Source organism: Cajanus cajan, chromosome 7, assembly GCF_000230855.2.
Source record: "Cajanus cajan strain Asha chromosome 7, NIPB_CcT2T_4, whole genome shotgun sequence".
Classification (NCBI taxonomy): Eukaryota; Viridiplantae; Streptophyta; class Magnoliopsida; order Fabales; family Fabaceae; genus Cajanus; species Cajanus cajan.
The window spans coordinates 43516454-43531656 of NC_138523.1; the positions used below are offsets into that span (position 1 = coordinate 43516454).

At 29.1% G+C, this 15203-nt stretch overlaps 1 protein-coding gene and 1 long non-coding RNA gene across 2 annotated transcripts; both read left to right on the forward strand.

Annotated features, from left to right (window-relative positions):
- The first annotated feature begins 5980 nt into the window (after positions 1-5980).
- On the forward strand, positions 5981-13325 carry LOC109790455 (respiratory burst oxidase homolog protein B). Its single transcript, XM_083059727.1, has 13 exons — positions 5981-6131; positions 6214-6753; positions 6978-7137; positions 8073-8121; positions 8312-8425; positions 10367-10795; positions 11057-11443; positions 11538-11633; positions 11730-11845; positions 11941-12043; positions 12168-12241; positions 12330-12844; positions 12940-13325. The coding sequence occupies exons 2-13, from the start codon at positions 6237-6239 to the stop codon at positions 13047-13049; spliced, it is 2670 nt and encodes an 889-aa protein (XP_082915853.1). The 5' UTR covers positions 5981-6131; positions 6214-6236; the 3' UTR covers positions 13050-13325.
- LOC145949559 (uncharacterized) lies at positions 8432-9215 on the forward strand. Its single transcript, XR_014427867.1, has 2 exons — positions 8432-8714; positions 8771-9215. It is a non-coding gene; the product is annotated as an uncharacterized LOC145949559 (long non-coding RNA).
- Positions 13326-15203: the final 1878 nt, after the last annotated feature.

Below are 15203 nucleotides of genomic sequence, written 5' to 3' on the forward strand. Positions count from 1 at the left end.
CAAAACTATCAAAACTATATTTTTCTCCTTCCAAGTTATTTAGTCACATTATTCACAAAATTAAAATATATTATCATCATGTGAATTTAATAAGTTTATGTGACTCGCATGAAAACGACGTTAAAAAGAATTAAAAACAAAATTATAAAAAAAACTAAATAAAAATTAAAAAAAAAGTTCAAATGATATTAATATAACTTTTACTAATTATTATACCGCCTAATAACTTTCAATTAAACATAAATCTTTTAAAACTTACTTTTAGATTGAAAGTTTTTTACTCTTAAACTATATATACAAAATTTTATATTAATTTAAGATGATTTGATAATTCATTTTTATAAAACAAAATTGATATAATATATACATTTTAAAGTTATTAAAATATGAACACTTTGATTACCTTCAAGTTGTTGTTCAGTTTTAACAAAATTTGATATAAACATATGAGGTGATATAAAGTTATAATTTAACTGTTGAATTTACAAAATTTACATTTAATATAAATTTATTAAGCGATGTAATAATTAATAAAAGTTACATTGATATCATTTGAATCTTCCAAATTAAAAATGTTTTTTTTTTAAATTATAAAAATTAAAAGACAAAGCTAATAAATTTATATGGAATAAGAAATAATATTTTAACCTATATAGAATATATGTTTATAATGTATATAGAGAGAGAAATGCAACAATTAAGAAAAAGGAAGAAAACACATAGTTGTTGGGTAGAGGAGTACAAAGCCCACACTTGTCCTCTTCCTTGGATGTGTCCCTAATTGCTAATTGTGTGTCACGTTACAGCTTTAAAAAATATTAGAAAAAAGAGTTAATCATTTATACATGATGAGTATAATTTTTTTTTAAAATATAATTGATTATTAGTGTAAAAAAAACTTTATAATAATAATGTATATGTGATTAACTATAAAAAAACACGAGGTTTTCATGAAAATAATAAACTCTTATATATATTATATAAGAATATTTTTTTAAATTATTTTTATAAATTTTTTTATCAGAGTATTTTAAAAAAATTATTTTTAATTTAATTTTTTAACATAAATTATTAATAATTAAGCATGATTGTATACTACAATATAAATATTAATTTTAAATTTAAAATATAATTTATATGTTTGAAAATATTTATTTATAAAAATTTTAAATATAATTTATATATTTAAAAATAATACTTAATTATATATATAATCTATTATAAATTTTAATTATATAATAAACATTTAACTTATAAATTACATACATTTTTACATATTACTCAACTGACTAATAAATTAACTTTAAATCAAATAATAAAGTTAAATTTTCAATTTTCATATATGTGTGTGTGGGGTACAATATAAAATTTCAATTAAATATCTAAAAACGTATGAAGGTGTGACGCACAGAGTCGTATTGCTTTTGACCGTTTTAACGCGGTTTTACGCCGCCTCTTTGAAGTGGTCATTAGTGGAAGTCGAATTCAGAATGGTGTAATTAATCATCAACCCTTAAAATTCGAAGGGAGTAAGTGAAACTGAAAGGTGGAAACTGATATTGGCTTTGTTATTCAGATCCATCAAATATCATAGAACCACTCGTGCAAATTTTGTTTGTCCACACCACACATTTTGGGAGAAAATGCAACGAAGAAAAAATTATTAATTTAAATACAATTTCATCAATGGGATGAGAATGTTGAATTTGAAACGTATACGCGTAAAAAGCTCCACCTTAGAATGTTGAAATGCCATTTTATCTTTTTTATTTGTTTTTAATTAAACATGTAAATAATATATTTTGTTCTAAGAATATATCTAGGAACATATTAGTATGTTAGCATATTTTGCACGAAAAAAACACAAAATTCATGATACGCTAATAGTAGGAAAAAAAAAACTCAACAATAAAAATTGTTAATGATAGTAATTCCACTAAACTAATTTAAATTTTTAACATACTAATAGTTAAAAAAAAGAACTTCAAAATAACTTCACTTCATATGGTATGAAAGAGTAATTAAGATTAGTGTAAACTATTTGACATTTGTTAATGTTGACCAACGTATTAACTTTTGTTGAATTTAATTACTCATGTAAAGTGGTATTATCACTTTAGAGAATAAAGTCATCAAATCTTTAATATTTAAACGTTGAATGACTCATATTAACCATAATTGAAATTTCAAAAACTTAAAAAAAAAAGTTAAACTAAATACCCACCAACTAAATTTTTAGAAAAAACTAAACAACATACCTATTATGTTGATGATTATTTTTTGCTGAAAGATCTAATTAATCACTTCCAAAATTTAACAACATATATATTTTCATTCTCAATCTCATTATTTTCATCTTTGAATTTGAGACCAAACCCAATTATACACGAAGGGCACAAAATCACTTAAAATAAACCATTTAAAAATGAATATAAAATCAACTCAAAAAATATTTCTTTCCGACATAACAAGAAAGTGAAAGAAATCTCTGACTTTTTTAATTGACTACGTCAGCGACAACACCACGTTGGTGCCACTCTATCCCTTGGGAGTTTATACACAACTGCTTGTGGTTAACCTTGAGTCCTTGACGCTCCATCATCAACTCCGATTGTCTATTTTGGGCTCAAATCCTTACGATTTTAATTTGAACATCACCCAAAAGACCTCTTAATCAATAGAGACAATTGTATGTATATAAACTCATGTCCATTCTCTTATTTAAATAATTTAGAACTTTGCTTGCATCCCAACAAGAAGAACAAGTACAAAATAATTTTGCGTCTTCCATTTTTCAATTCAATTCAATGGAATGGAACACTTGATTAAGCGATCTCTTTTTTCTTTTTTCTTTTTCTTTTTACATTCCACATGTCTTTTACTACTCATTTTCCAGTTTTCCTTGTTAGTTTCTTCCTTTTCCCATTTTGATGTACGTTTATCTACTACTTAGGATTTTCATGTTTTACTTTGAAAACATCTCCTGTTGTCTCGTACTCCTACTCTCCTTTTTTCGTATTTTTGGCCATTTCTGTTTAATAATAGATTTGACCCTTTATATTAATTTTCAACAAGATCCAACATATTATAGTAGTGAAGTTTCCTATATCAAATAAAATAGATTCAGGATTTTTTTTCTCCACTAGTGGTGTTGGCACTATGAATGAACCATGATATCTTGGCTCGTAATGAAGAGGTTAATTTAAAAGAAACGTTTACACCTAAAGTGAATTGATCAAAAGTAAGTCTCGCAATAGAGGGAACGTGAGCCACAATTATCTCTATCTCTGTTTGGTTCAAAAAGAATGAGTAAATTAATGACAAAATTAAGTTAATCTAATTTATTATTGAATCGTATAATTTTAATATTATATATAATTAAATAATATAAAACAGAAATAAAATAAAATGTATTTTATAATATACATTTCAATTTTTTTTTTAATTCAATATAATACTATAACTATGTTATAGTGTTGTATTGAATATAATACTATAACTATATTATAATGTTATATTGAGTTATAATGTTTTTGTTCATTCTATATTTTTAATTAAAATTTAATAAATTGAAATAATTTTAGAAATTTATATTTTAATTAATATTTTCAAAATTAATAAAAATAGTTATTTAAAAAAATTCATTTGTAAATATTATTTAATTTTTTGTATAAATTCAAAAAAAGAAAAACATTTGATGAATATAAAAAACAATAAAGAAAAAATATTAAAAAAAGTTAGTAATAAATTTCATTTTAATTGTTATTTTATAACATCAATAAAGTATTAAATATATATTTTATTATATTTTTAACTATTTATTATTGAGGAAGAAAATATAAGAACTACATAGATAAGAGAAAATCTAATCAATTTAAAAATATCCATAAAAACACATGCTATGAAGTATAATAAATTCTATGGCATTTAAAACATTGATTATAATTTTTATTTCGCAAAGCCCTTAAATGCATGTCAAATAAAATGGAAAGAAGTGAGTATTAATATAAGCTACATATGTTCGAATTCATTAACTACTTAATTATTTAAACTCATATGTTTGACTGACAAACAAGCTAGTTAGACTTAATATCTCATTGAAGTTTCTCATTAAAGATTTGTACATACGTGTGTATCACTTGGATAATTGAAATTTTATTTATCATATTTTCTTAAAAAAACATAAATTTATTTATTTATTTATCATAAGTTCATAACACACTGATGCATGCGCACACGTAAATTATATTTGGATAATTGTAATTTTATTTATAACATTTTCTTAAAGGTACATAATTTTTTTTTGGTCGAAACACATACACATGTACACCATTAATTAAGGTCATCTTAAATAGATGACAATATATTTTCCGTAAGAAAAATGTTAAAGATCAAATTCGTTTAACATTAATTAAGTCATCTTTATGAATATAAAAAATTATATTTATTATTATTTTAATTTTTAAAAATTAAACATATTTATTAAATATTAAGTTAATAAAACTAAATTTTATACAAATAAAAATTGATAAAAAAGATAATAAAACTATAAATAAATTAAAGGGCTCTAAGCTTCCAAAATTTTAACCAAAGAAACACTCAAGTTTTAAATTTCACTCGTTTGAATATTAAATGAGTTAAATTTGAGTAATGTTCATTTTCCACAAATCATGCTTGCTTGTGAATGTCAAGTGTTATATTTGATTCAACTCATTTTCACCTTAGACACAAACTAATTAAATTTTAATCAATTTGAATTCAGTGCAACGAGATATCCAGTAAGTTATGTTAGAAGTATATCTGATATACTGTATCTAGATATATATAGAACTTATGAACTTATGATATTGCTTTTCCATGCAAGACGCGTCAGATTATAATGAATATCATTTGAAATACTTAGCTAATAAAGTCTCGACATAATTAACAAATTTAAGCATGTTGATAAGGATTAAAATGGAGACACTTTTTATTAAATGATTAATAAATTAAACAATAATTTTTGAAAAAATAAAACAGAATAACGTTATACGTACACGCCATTAATTTGTGGATCATGGTTCATCAAAAAGAAAATTTATACTGTCCAGCAATTTCCTAATCAATTTTTTTTTTCTTAGATAGTTAGATCCATATATAGGATGTGCTCTCATCATACATAATTGCAAGTCCAATTACTACAAATAACTGTTAATAGTAATTATTTAACCAGAAAATCCATCGTTCTCACAAGGCTGATGTATCCTAGCCAATTTATTCATACCTCTTGTTATGTTGTATGAAATTCCTGGTTAGTTATTTTAGCACAAATTTCCTGATCAGTAATGTAGACATGTAGTTAAAAACGTTCAATATAGAACTGACACTGTGACACAACACAAGTGGAAGATAATAATCAGAAAGCAAATGACTCGTATATCTTTGACTTTGGATCTAACCACATAATGATATAGATAACAAAGACCAAAACAATAATAATATGTCGCTATCACTCCTCTGGCCTACCCCAATATTTTGTTGCCACTTCAAAGTGGAATTCTTGTGTTTGCAGTGTAAAACGCGAGCCATTTATATGCAACTTCTTAGCTGTTTCTCCACGTAAAAGAATTACTGTAGATCATATGGTTTGAAGTTTGAACACGACGAGAAGCCTTTGAATCCCAACAACTCTCCGTGTCTTTGTCAACTAACAAGCCCATGGCCAAAACCAGAAGAACAATATCCACATGCGCCCCTTGATTTCACCTCCCCCATTATTTGACTAATTACATATCCCACCTCTAAAAAAAATACAATACAATAATCAAATCTATTGTTTTAAGTAGTTGTAAAGTCTGTTCTAGAATATAAGATTCTCTTTGATACTCAAAAAATCAATTTATACAATGTTAAAATAATGTTTTATTATAAAGTCATGATATAATAAAGTCATGATATACAAACACAAATTAATTTTATTACAATTTTCCTCCTTACCCATCCACCCACGTACCCACCACACTCTCTATATATATACACATACACTTTCCCCTTGCACTCAAATTTCTCGGCATAATCTCAACCCTCTCCACCTAAGCCTTCAACACATTTCTAGTTGAAAAAAAAAATATAAAAAAAGCCCAATCTCTCACGTATGATATACAAATAAATCATTGTGTTATAATTTGTTATATCCAAGTCCATACAATTTCTCATTTTAATTTGTTGATATAGTGAAGAGAAGAAATAACAGCAATATGGAGATTCACGAAAACCAACAAGAGTCGTGGTCGGAGACGGAGAGCACGGGAAGCCGAAGCATGCAAGTGGGCTTCAGTGGGCCTCTGAGCGGGCCTTTGAGCGGGCCGTTAGTTTCCAACAAAAGGAACGGCAGCAAGAACAAAAGCGCGAGGTTCAAGGACGAGGACGACATGGTGGAGATAACGCTGGACGTCCGCGACGACGCCGTCTCGGTCCAGAACATCCGCGGCGGCGACTCTGAGACGGCGTTCCTGGCGAGCCGCCTCGAGATGCGGCCGTCGTCATTCTCCGGCCGCCTGAGACAGGTGTCGCGGGAACTGAAGCGCATGACGTCGAACAAGGCTTTCGATAGGGTTGACCGTTCCAAATCCGGTGCTGCACGTGCCCTACGCGGTCTCAAGTTCATGACCAAAAACGCTGCAGGAACTGAAGGCTGGTCACAGGTTGAGAAGCGCTTCGATGAGTTGGCCATTGATGCAAAACTCCCCAAGACTCGCTTTAGCCACTGCATAGGTATACTAGCTTCTGATAGTTGAGTTTAAACATGGCAACAAAAATAAAATTCCTTTACTATATCTACTAAAAAAACTTTGTTAGAAAAAATAAAATTAACTTTCGTCATTTTTAGGTCTTTAAAGGAATTAGTCTTCAATTAGTTAAAATACATAGTTAGCTCACACATATTAAGAAACTCTTGCTAGCTAGAACTAATTTTTGGTGGAAATGATGACAACTAGGGATGAACGAGTCGAAGGACTTTGCCGGAGAGTTATTCGATGCATTAGCTCGTCGTCGTGGCATAACATCAGCTTCCATAACCAAGGATCAGTTGCGCGAATTTTGGGAGCAAATTACAGATCAGAGTTTTGATTCGAGGCTTCAGACCTTTTTTGACATGTAAGACTTCATTTCAGCATCATTTTTACTTAATTCTAATTTCATTTTCATTAGGAAGTTCATGTCGCTATGGTTGTCCATTCGAAATATCTAACAAATAATATAACAACTCTTTTTGTCTTTATACCGAAAAATGACTTGTATAATTAGGATATGCATGCCAGAAGTGATTATATTATTTTTCTAATTTAATTAGGCAGCTTGAAAGAGATGGGTTTTGTAACTTTGTTGGCTTCAACATGTAGATATATAATTATTTTCTTGGTTGGACGAATGTCAAAGTAGGGTGCTCAGTTTTCAAATGATGATATAGAAAATCGTTACTGAGTGTGGAGTCCCTTTATAATTTTTCTCTATAAGACTTCGAAAGAGCAATACCGCGTTTTGCGGAATCTGCATGTGATATCATATGTGTCGTATAACTGTTTGTTAATTATTTGATTAAAATATGGTATCAGGGTTTGATAAGAAATTTTTTTGGCATTTGATCATAATTGTTTTCTTTAATCTTTCTTTTGAAAATTAAAAACATATTATTTGAAGTGAAATTATTTTATTTGTTCAATTGGATGAATATATAGTTTGTACATTTTTTATATAGATCATTATCCATTAAACTTTTGTTTCTTCTTTTGGTTCGAATTATTTGATTCACTATTCAACTTTCACATGAGCAAACTAGCTAGCTATATTGGATAAATGAACGAATAAAGACAAAACAGCAGTATATGCATGAATTAACTAACCAATGGTTAAAGTTGGTTGACTATAATTAATTAAGAAAAACATAAATGGAAAGCAGCTATATTTGAAGATTTACGTAAACATATCTTAGTCATAAATGTTTTTAATTAAGCCAAATACAAGAAATGTTACATCTTAATTGATTAGGTCTACATGCAATTTTGGTTACTTATAAACCTTACTCATGCCAGGGTGGACAAAGATGCTGATGGGCGAATTACTGAAGAAGAAGTAAAAGAGGTAAGAGCTTATTATTAAATGGTAAAATTTTAGAAAAGTCCCAATTTAACATTTACTTTTATTATTAATTATTAGACCAAATATCTAATTATGGCTCCAAATTAAAATTCTACTTTTCTATAGATTTTTTTTTTTTAATTCGAGACTTGTGGAGGCGTGAGCATTAATTTTTGTATGATTAATTTTGCAGATTATCACCTTAAGCGCTTCAGCTAACAAGTTGTCAAAATTACAAGAACGTGCAGAGGAATATGCTGCCCTTATCATGGAGGAGCTGGATCCGGACAATCTTGGATACATTGAGGTTTATACTTAACACATAGATACATTCGAAACAAATTAAGTTAACTAGTTGGAAATAAGTGGTTTGATGATGGTGTTTTAATATGTTTAATTTTGTCATATATTGTTTTTATATTCCTATATGTGCTCGGTAGGTAAGTATGCTTCATGCTCGACCATTGGCCTTGGTTGCGCTTTTTTTCTTTTTGGGTCAATAATTGGGTTGCTTTTTCTTTTGCTGAAAATTTTTGCATCCAACAGAGGCCGCGTGTTTTCAGCTGGCCATTTAGCACATAAGAGCATGTGCAAAGGTTGCTTATAAGGCAACTCCATGTGTCACGTCACGCACATAAGAGCATGTGCAAAGGTTGCTTATAAGCAACTCCATGTGTCACGTCACTGTCACATCAGTTCTGATCCGTTTTATGGGTTGTTTAAATTTTAGCAAAGTTACTTATATAAGTAATTTTGCTAAAATTTAAATAACTCATAAAGTGAGCCAGAACTGATTTGGCAGTAATGTAGCACAGGAGGTTAATTTAAATAACCTATAAAGTGGGTCAGAATTGATTTGGCAGTAATGTGGCACAGGAGGTTGCTTATAGAAGCAACTTTGCTAAAATTTAAATAACCCATAAAATGGGCAAGAGCTGATTTGGCAGTGATGTGACACATGAGGTTGCTAGATGCTCTAAAACTGACCATTTCATCCATTGACGGATCCATTAAGAGGAGAGTGGGGGCACATGCCCCCACTACCATTATATATATATATATATATATATATATATATATATATATTCAAAAAATAATATGTTTTTAAAAATAAAAATTATATCTTAATAAAATAAATATATATTTAAATTATCATATATGTATAAAATATAAATTTAAAAGAGTTGTTCATTTATTTGATATTTATCAAACTTTCGAAGGAGATTAATTCTTATATGTGATAAAGAATTTTCTTTAATAACAAATTAATTTTTTTAAAAAGTTTAATTTTTGATAAAATAAAATTTGTGGCATATATGTTTATCTTTTATACTTTATATTTATGTATATATTGATTAAAAAAATTAAAATATTAAATATTATAAGATTGTATACATTGATTAAAAAAAAAAAATAAGAAAGATTGGAAGATTTATGCTCTATTTAAATTTTTTATTATAAAATATTTTTTAAAATAAATTATCATCTAAAATATTATATTATATATTAAAAACATGTTTATATTATAAATAAATTAAACTTGATTTTTATACAATTTAATATATTTATTTTTATATTTTTATTAGTATTAAATTGTTATAAAATATATTTTTAGGATTGTAGTTTTAATCAAACATATAAAAAATATCTGTGATAAATAAATAAGTCATTTTTAAGACATGTATTTTAAAAAAAAAAAGTTTAAGTTCATACCTACTAAATTATAACATAATATAGTCTAATCTAACTTATTTTCATCCTTAATCATAATCATAATTATAAAATCGTGTAAAAAATAATTATAATATATATTTATATTTTTAAAAATTATATGTAAATTTTTTAATATTATTAATATATAAATAAGTATTGTCTTACTATCTAAAATTTCTGGATCCGTCACTAATTTCGTCTAGAGGCCTCGTTAAAACTGGACAACCTTTTTTATTTATTTATAGAAATTATAATAATCACTACAGAAACACCCTAATAAAACAGGCTGCTTTTTTATAAAAATCATTTCGGAGTAACTGAAAGTAATTAATTACATACTATTCATCTCATAACCCCACGTGTTTAGCAGTCTCGTATTTTGAGTTTGTAAAGTATTTATTTAATGTTTGAGTGGATATATTTTATACTACGTATTAGATTTGACAAAGAACTTGTGCCAACCGCTTAAGCTGATAGTGAAAGTCCAATTAATGTGGGAAAATGTTCCCTAACGTACAAGCCTGATACCATGCAGTTATACAACTTGGAAATGCTTCTTCTGCAAGCCCCAGCTCAGTCGACCCACATAACAACAGATAGTAGGGTTCTGAGCCAAATGCTGAGCCAGAAGCTAGTCCCTACAAAAGAGCACAATCCCATAAAGCGTGGCTTTCGGGCACTCGCATACTTCGTGCAGGATAATTGGAAACGCCTTTGGGTGATAGCCTTGTGGCTTTCCATTTGCGCTGGTCTCTTCACATGGAAGTTCATTCAATACAAGCACCGTGCTGTGTTCCATGTCATGGGCTACTGTGTCACCACAGCCAAGGGCGGCGCTGAAACAACCAAATTCAACATGGCCTTGATCTTGTTGCCTGTTTGTAGAAACACCATCACCTGGCTCAGGAGTAAGACCAAACTCGGAGCAGTCATTCCCTTTGATGACAACATTAACTTTCACAAGGTACGTTCTATGTCCTAACAGACAGTGTAAAACAGTAGTTAAACATTCTCAGACAATCACAAACTATTTCATATATGATATGTTTGTTTACGATCACAATCTTAAAAGTTATACCAAAGATGATTTGGAATGATCGATAGTTTTGTTATTGATTGACAGTGTAAAACCTTTTTAGATCGTTAGTGTATGGTTATCTAACTCTTATACTATTACATTATCTTTTGATTAAATTACACCACTAATTACTTTAACGTTATATAGGTGGTAGCCTTTGGTATTGCAATTGGGGTTGGGTTGCATGTGATTTCACATTTGACTTGTGACTTCCCAAGGTTGTTGCATGCCACGGATGCAGAATACGAGCCCATGAAACCATTTTTTGGTGATGAAAGGCCCAACAATTATTGGTGGTTCGTAAAAGGGACTGAGGGATGGACCGGGGTGGTGATGGTAGTGCTCATGGCTATAGCCTTCATTTTGGCTCAACCATGGTTCCGAAGAAACAGGTTAAACCTCCCCAAACCCCTCAAGAAGCTCACTGGTTTCAATGCCTTTTGGTATTCCCACCACCTTTTTGTCATTGTCTATGTGCTTTTCATCATTCACGGATACTTTCTGTACCTCAGCAAAAAATGGTATAAGAAAACGGTACGTGCGTGGTCTCACTCGAACATGCATGTTCTCTGTTCCTTTTTTTCTCTCTTTCAAATCTTATTCATTGATGAATTTGGTTACACAACAGACGTGGATGTATCTCGCAGTCCCCATGATACTATACGGATGCGAAAGGCTTCTTCGTGCGTTTAGATCTGGTTACAAATCAGTGAGGATTCTCAAGGTACATACATTTTCAAGAACTTTACTTCATCTCTGTTTTAAATTTTAACATCAATTGTGGTGTCACTAAATGAAATGTAAACCAAAAATATTCCAGGTTGCTGTGTACCCAGGAAATGTGCTAGCATTACATGTGTCTAAACCACAAGGATTTAAATACTCTAGTGGCCAGTATATATACGTTAACTGTTCAGATGTCTCCCCATTTGAATGGTGAGCACTTAATTTAAGTTATAATTTTGTTCATACCTTGATCATTAACAAGTCAAGTTAATTTAATTGTGTGGTACTGGTACATATCTATATAGGCATCCCTTTTCTATTACATCGGCTCCCGGAGATGACTACGTAAGTGTTCACATTCGAACTTTGGGTGATTGGACATCACAACTGAAGGCTGTTTTTGCCAAGGTGGATTTTGCATGAGGCAACACTTTATTCTTTTTATTTGGAGAATTCATTGATGACATAAGTTTAATTATGTTTGTTCACAACATAAATGCTTATTACTAAATTAATATGATCGATTTTGCAGGCGTGTCAACCAGCAAGTGGTGATCAAAGTGGTCTTCTAAGAGCTGATATGCTACAAGGCAACAACAAACCAAGGTATGTTATGATTAAAAAGAGACATGTGATACTAAAATTGGCAAAAATGACTGATTTCTAATTCTTGTGAGACTAAAATAAATTGCAGGATGCCAAAGCTATTAATTGATGGACCATATGGAGCTCCGGCACAAGACTACAAAAACTATGATGTGATCCTTCTGGTGGGGCTAGGAATTGGTGCCACCCCTTTGATCAGCATACTCAAGGACGTGTTGAACAACATAAAGCAACAACAAGACTTAGAAAAAGGGGTGGTGGAAAGCGGGGTTAAGGACAACAAGAGAAAGCCTTTTGCCACCAAGAGAGCTTATTTCTACTGGGTTACCCGTGAGGAGGGTTCCTTTGAATGGTTTAAAGGGGTGATGAATGAGGTGGAAGAGAATGACAAGGAAGGAGTCATTGAGCTTCACAATTATTGCACAAGTGTGTACGAAGAAGGAGATGCTAGGTCGGCTTTGATCACTATGCTTCAGTCCCTCCACCATGCCAAAAGTGGTGTGGATATAGTCTCAGGAACAAGGGTCAAAACGCATTTTGCAAGACCAAACTGGCGCAATGTCTTTAAACATGCAGCCATCAAACACCCTGACCAAAGAGTTGGTAAGTTTATATTCATTTTGCTCTCATTTTGATTATTGAAATTTACACATAAATTAATTACTTAGCTAATTTTCAATCTGCTGTACTATTTTCAGGTGTTTTTTACTGTGGGGCACATGGATTGGTTGGGGAACTTAAAAGGCTTTCTTTAGACTTTTCCAGGAAAACCAGCACCAAGTTTGATTTTCATAAAGAGAATTTTTAGATTATTTTCTCATAGTTTATTATTATTTTTTTGGCAACTGTAGTTACTAGTTAGATATAGTTCGATCATTTTTTTTCCTTGTAGAGGTATGTATAGCTAGCTGGATTTGATGCACGGAACTTGTATCAAAAAAAATTATTCACTTTCAAGTAATGTGAAGTTGTGATATGTTGTAAAACTTTCATACTTTTAGGTTTCAGCTCAAATGATTATTGTAATTCTATTGTATTTAAAAACAGTAAATTATTATACTATTACCTTTTTTTTTTTTGAAAAGTACACAGGTATGCACCATCATTACCCACAAGATATCAACTACTAACTAGAACTCGAGTGATATATACTATCACCCCCAAAGGAAAATACTCGGAGTCCCATGTCATTGCAACTGTGATTAATGTTATTGTGTGTATCAGAATTAAGTCATTGCATGCTTTGTGTCACTTTTGGTGTTCATATTGACTTGTTCCAAGGTTAGTACTAGTAGTTGTACACATGGGTTGTCAAAGTAGTTGTACGCATGGGGTGCTTTGCCAGGGAAATCATTGGTGAACTTGCTACTGATGTTGAGATAATGTGTCTAATGTCTCTGTTTTGAGGGCATTTTCTAGAACAACACATAACGTTAATATTCTTGATTTTGTGTCTTGTGAATGGCTTGTTGGTTTTTTTTACCTGATTGTGTAATTTTGTTTCAGAATTTTTGTAATGGATAATTTAAAAAAAAAAATCTGGGAATAGATAAGTCATGATTATTATATACGAAATTTAACTTAAAAATTGTGTTTTAAAATAAAACTTCTCTATTTATAATTTTAAGATATATATTTTTTAAATTTTAAAAAAATCAAAATCATTTTTAATAACAAGACTTTCCTAAATACTTTGTTGATTTTTATTTATTTAATTTTTTTAATGAAAAATAGTAAATTTTATTTTCACGATTTTTTTAAAAATTAAAAATAAGAGTCAAAACACGAATCCTACTCCCTGTTTTTTACTTTACTTCGTAATTTTTTTTATAATGTATAATATTTTTTAAATTGAAATAAATTTTCTAAAAAAATTGTTTGCTTCACTACTAATTTGTTTCTAATGTTTAATTTTTTAAAAACTAAAATATTTTTTTTTAAATTACTATAAATAAAATCTAAATATATTTTATAAAATAGTAAATTTAATAATAAAATTTTTGTTAATAATAAATATTATATCAATAATTATTATTTATTATTAATTAATTATAAGATAAATATCATAATAATAATATAAAGTGATATATTACAATTAACATAAATTTAAATTAAATACATGGACATAAATTTAAATTAAACACAAAATAAAATTATTATAACTTATTCCCATAATTTTTCTAAAAATTATCCATTAAAAAATTTAAAACAAAATTAGACCGTCAGAAAAAAAAAAATCTTGGGTTGTTCATTCGTTCTTTATAAGCATAGGCACATACAACTAACTAGTGTGTGTTTAGTTTTAATTATTAAACTTAAGTTTTCCTTCTCTTTCCACGTCCGATTCTAAATTTATGAAAATAATTATTTTCTATATCTTCACAACTTATATAAACATGCTATTAATTGGCTATTACTTATTTCGCAACACAATGCCTCTTCTGCCTCCTAATATGCTTTTCTTTATCTTCTTTTGTCTATTCAATTCAGAGACGATTGTAGATTGCTTTTGATTATCTGTTTCTAAGGTTTTGAATTCTTGTTTTAAAGTTGCTAGGGTTTTGGATTAAATTGATCATATTGCATGAAGCTGCAATTTCCCTAAATTATTTTCTAAATTTAACATCTAGTTTATTAATAAAATGATTTTTTTATGTGTGACTCCGGTTTGTTATTGATTTTCAGATACTTGCGACAAAAGATTATACTCTTATAATATGGATGCCTGGAAAAAGGAAAACGTCCATATGAATAGCAGCAAAACAAAAAGATACTGCCAAGTCCTAAAAACTAAAAGCAACGAAGGAGAAAAGGTAAGAAATGGCAATCTGATTAAATATTATAAAAAAAAAAAACCAAAATTGAGAAATTGGTTACAGTTAACCAATTTCTCAATGCATAGATAAAAAAAAACTTATGTGAGAAATTGGGTAATAAAAGTCCTATTAAATATAATTGATAT

Bases quoted from the DNA above. Each gene is read 5' to 3' on its own strand.
- LOC109790455 (XM_083059727.1), top strand. From the start codon at position 6,237: ATGGAGATTCACGAAAACCAACAAGAGTCGTGGTCGGAGACGGAGAGC. The intron at 10,796-11,056 runs GTACGTTCTATG...AACGTTATATAG, and splicing joins ACAACATTAACTTTCACAAG to GTGGTAGCCTTTGGTATTGC. The intron at 11,846-11,940 runs GTGAGCACTTAA...ATATCTATATAG, and splicing joins GATGTCTCCCCATTTGAATG to GCATCCCTTTTCTATTACAT.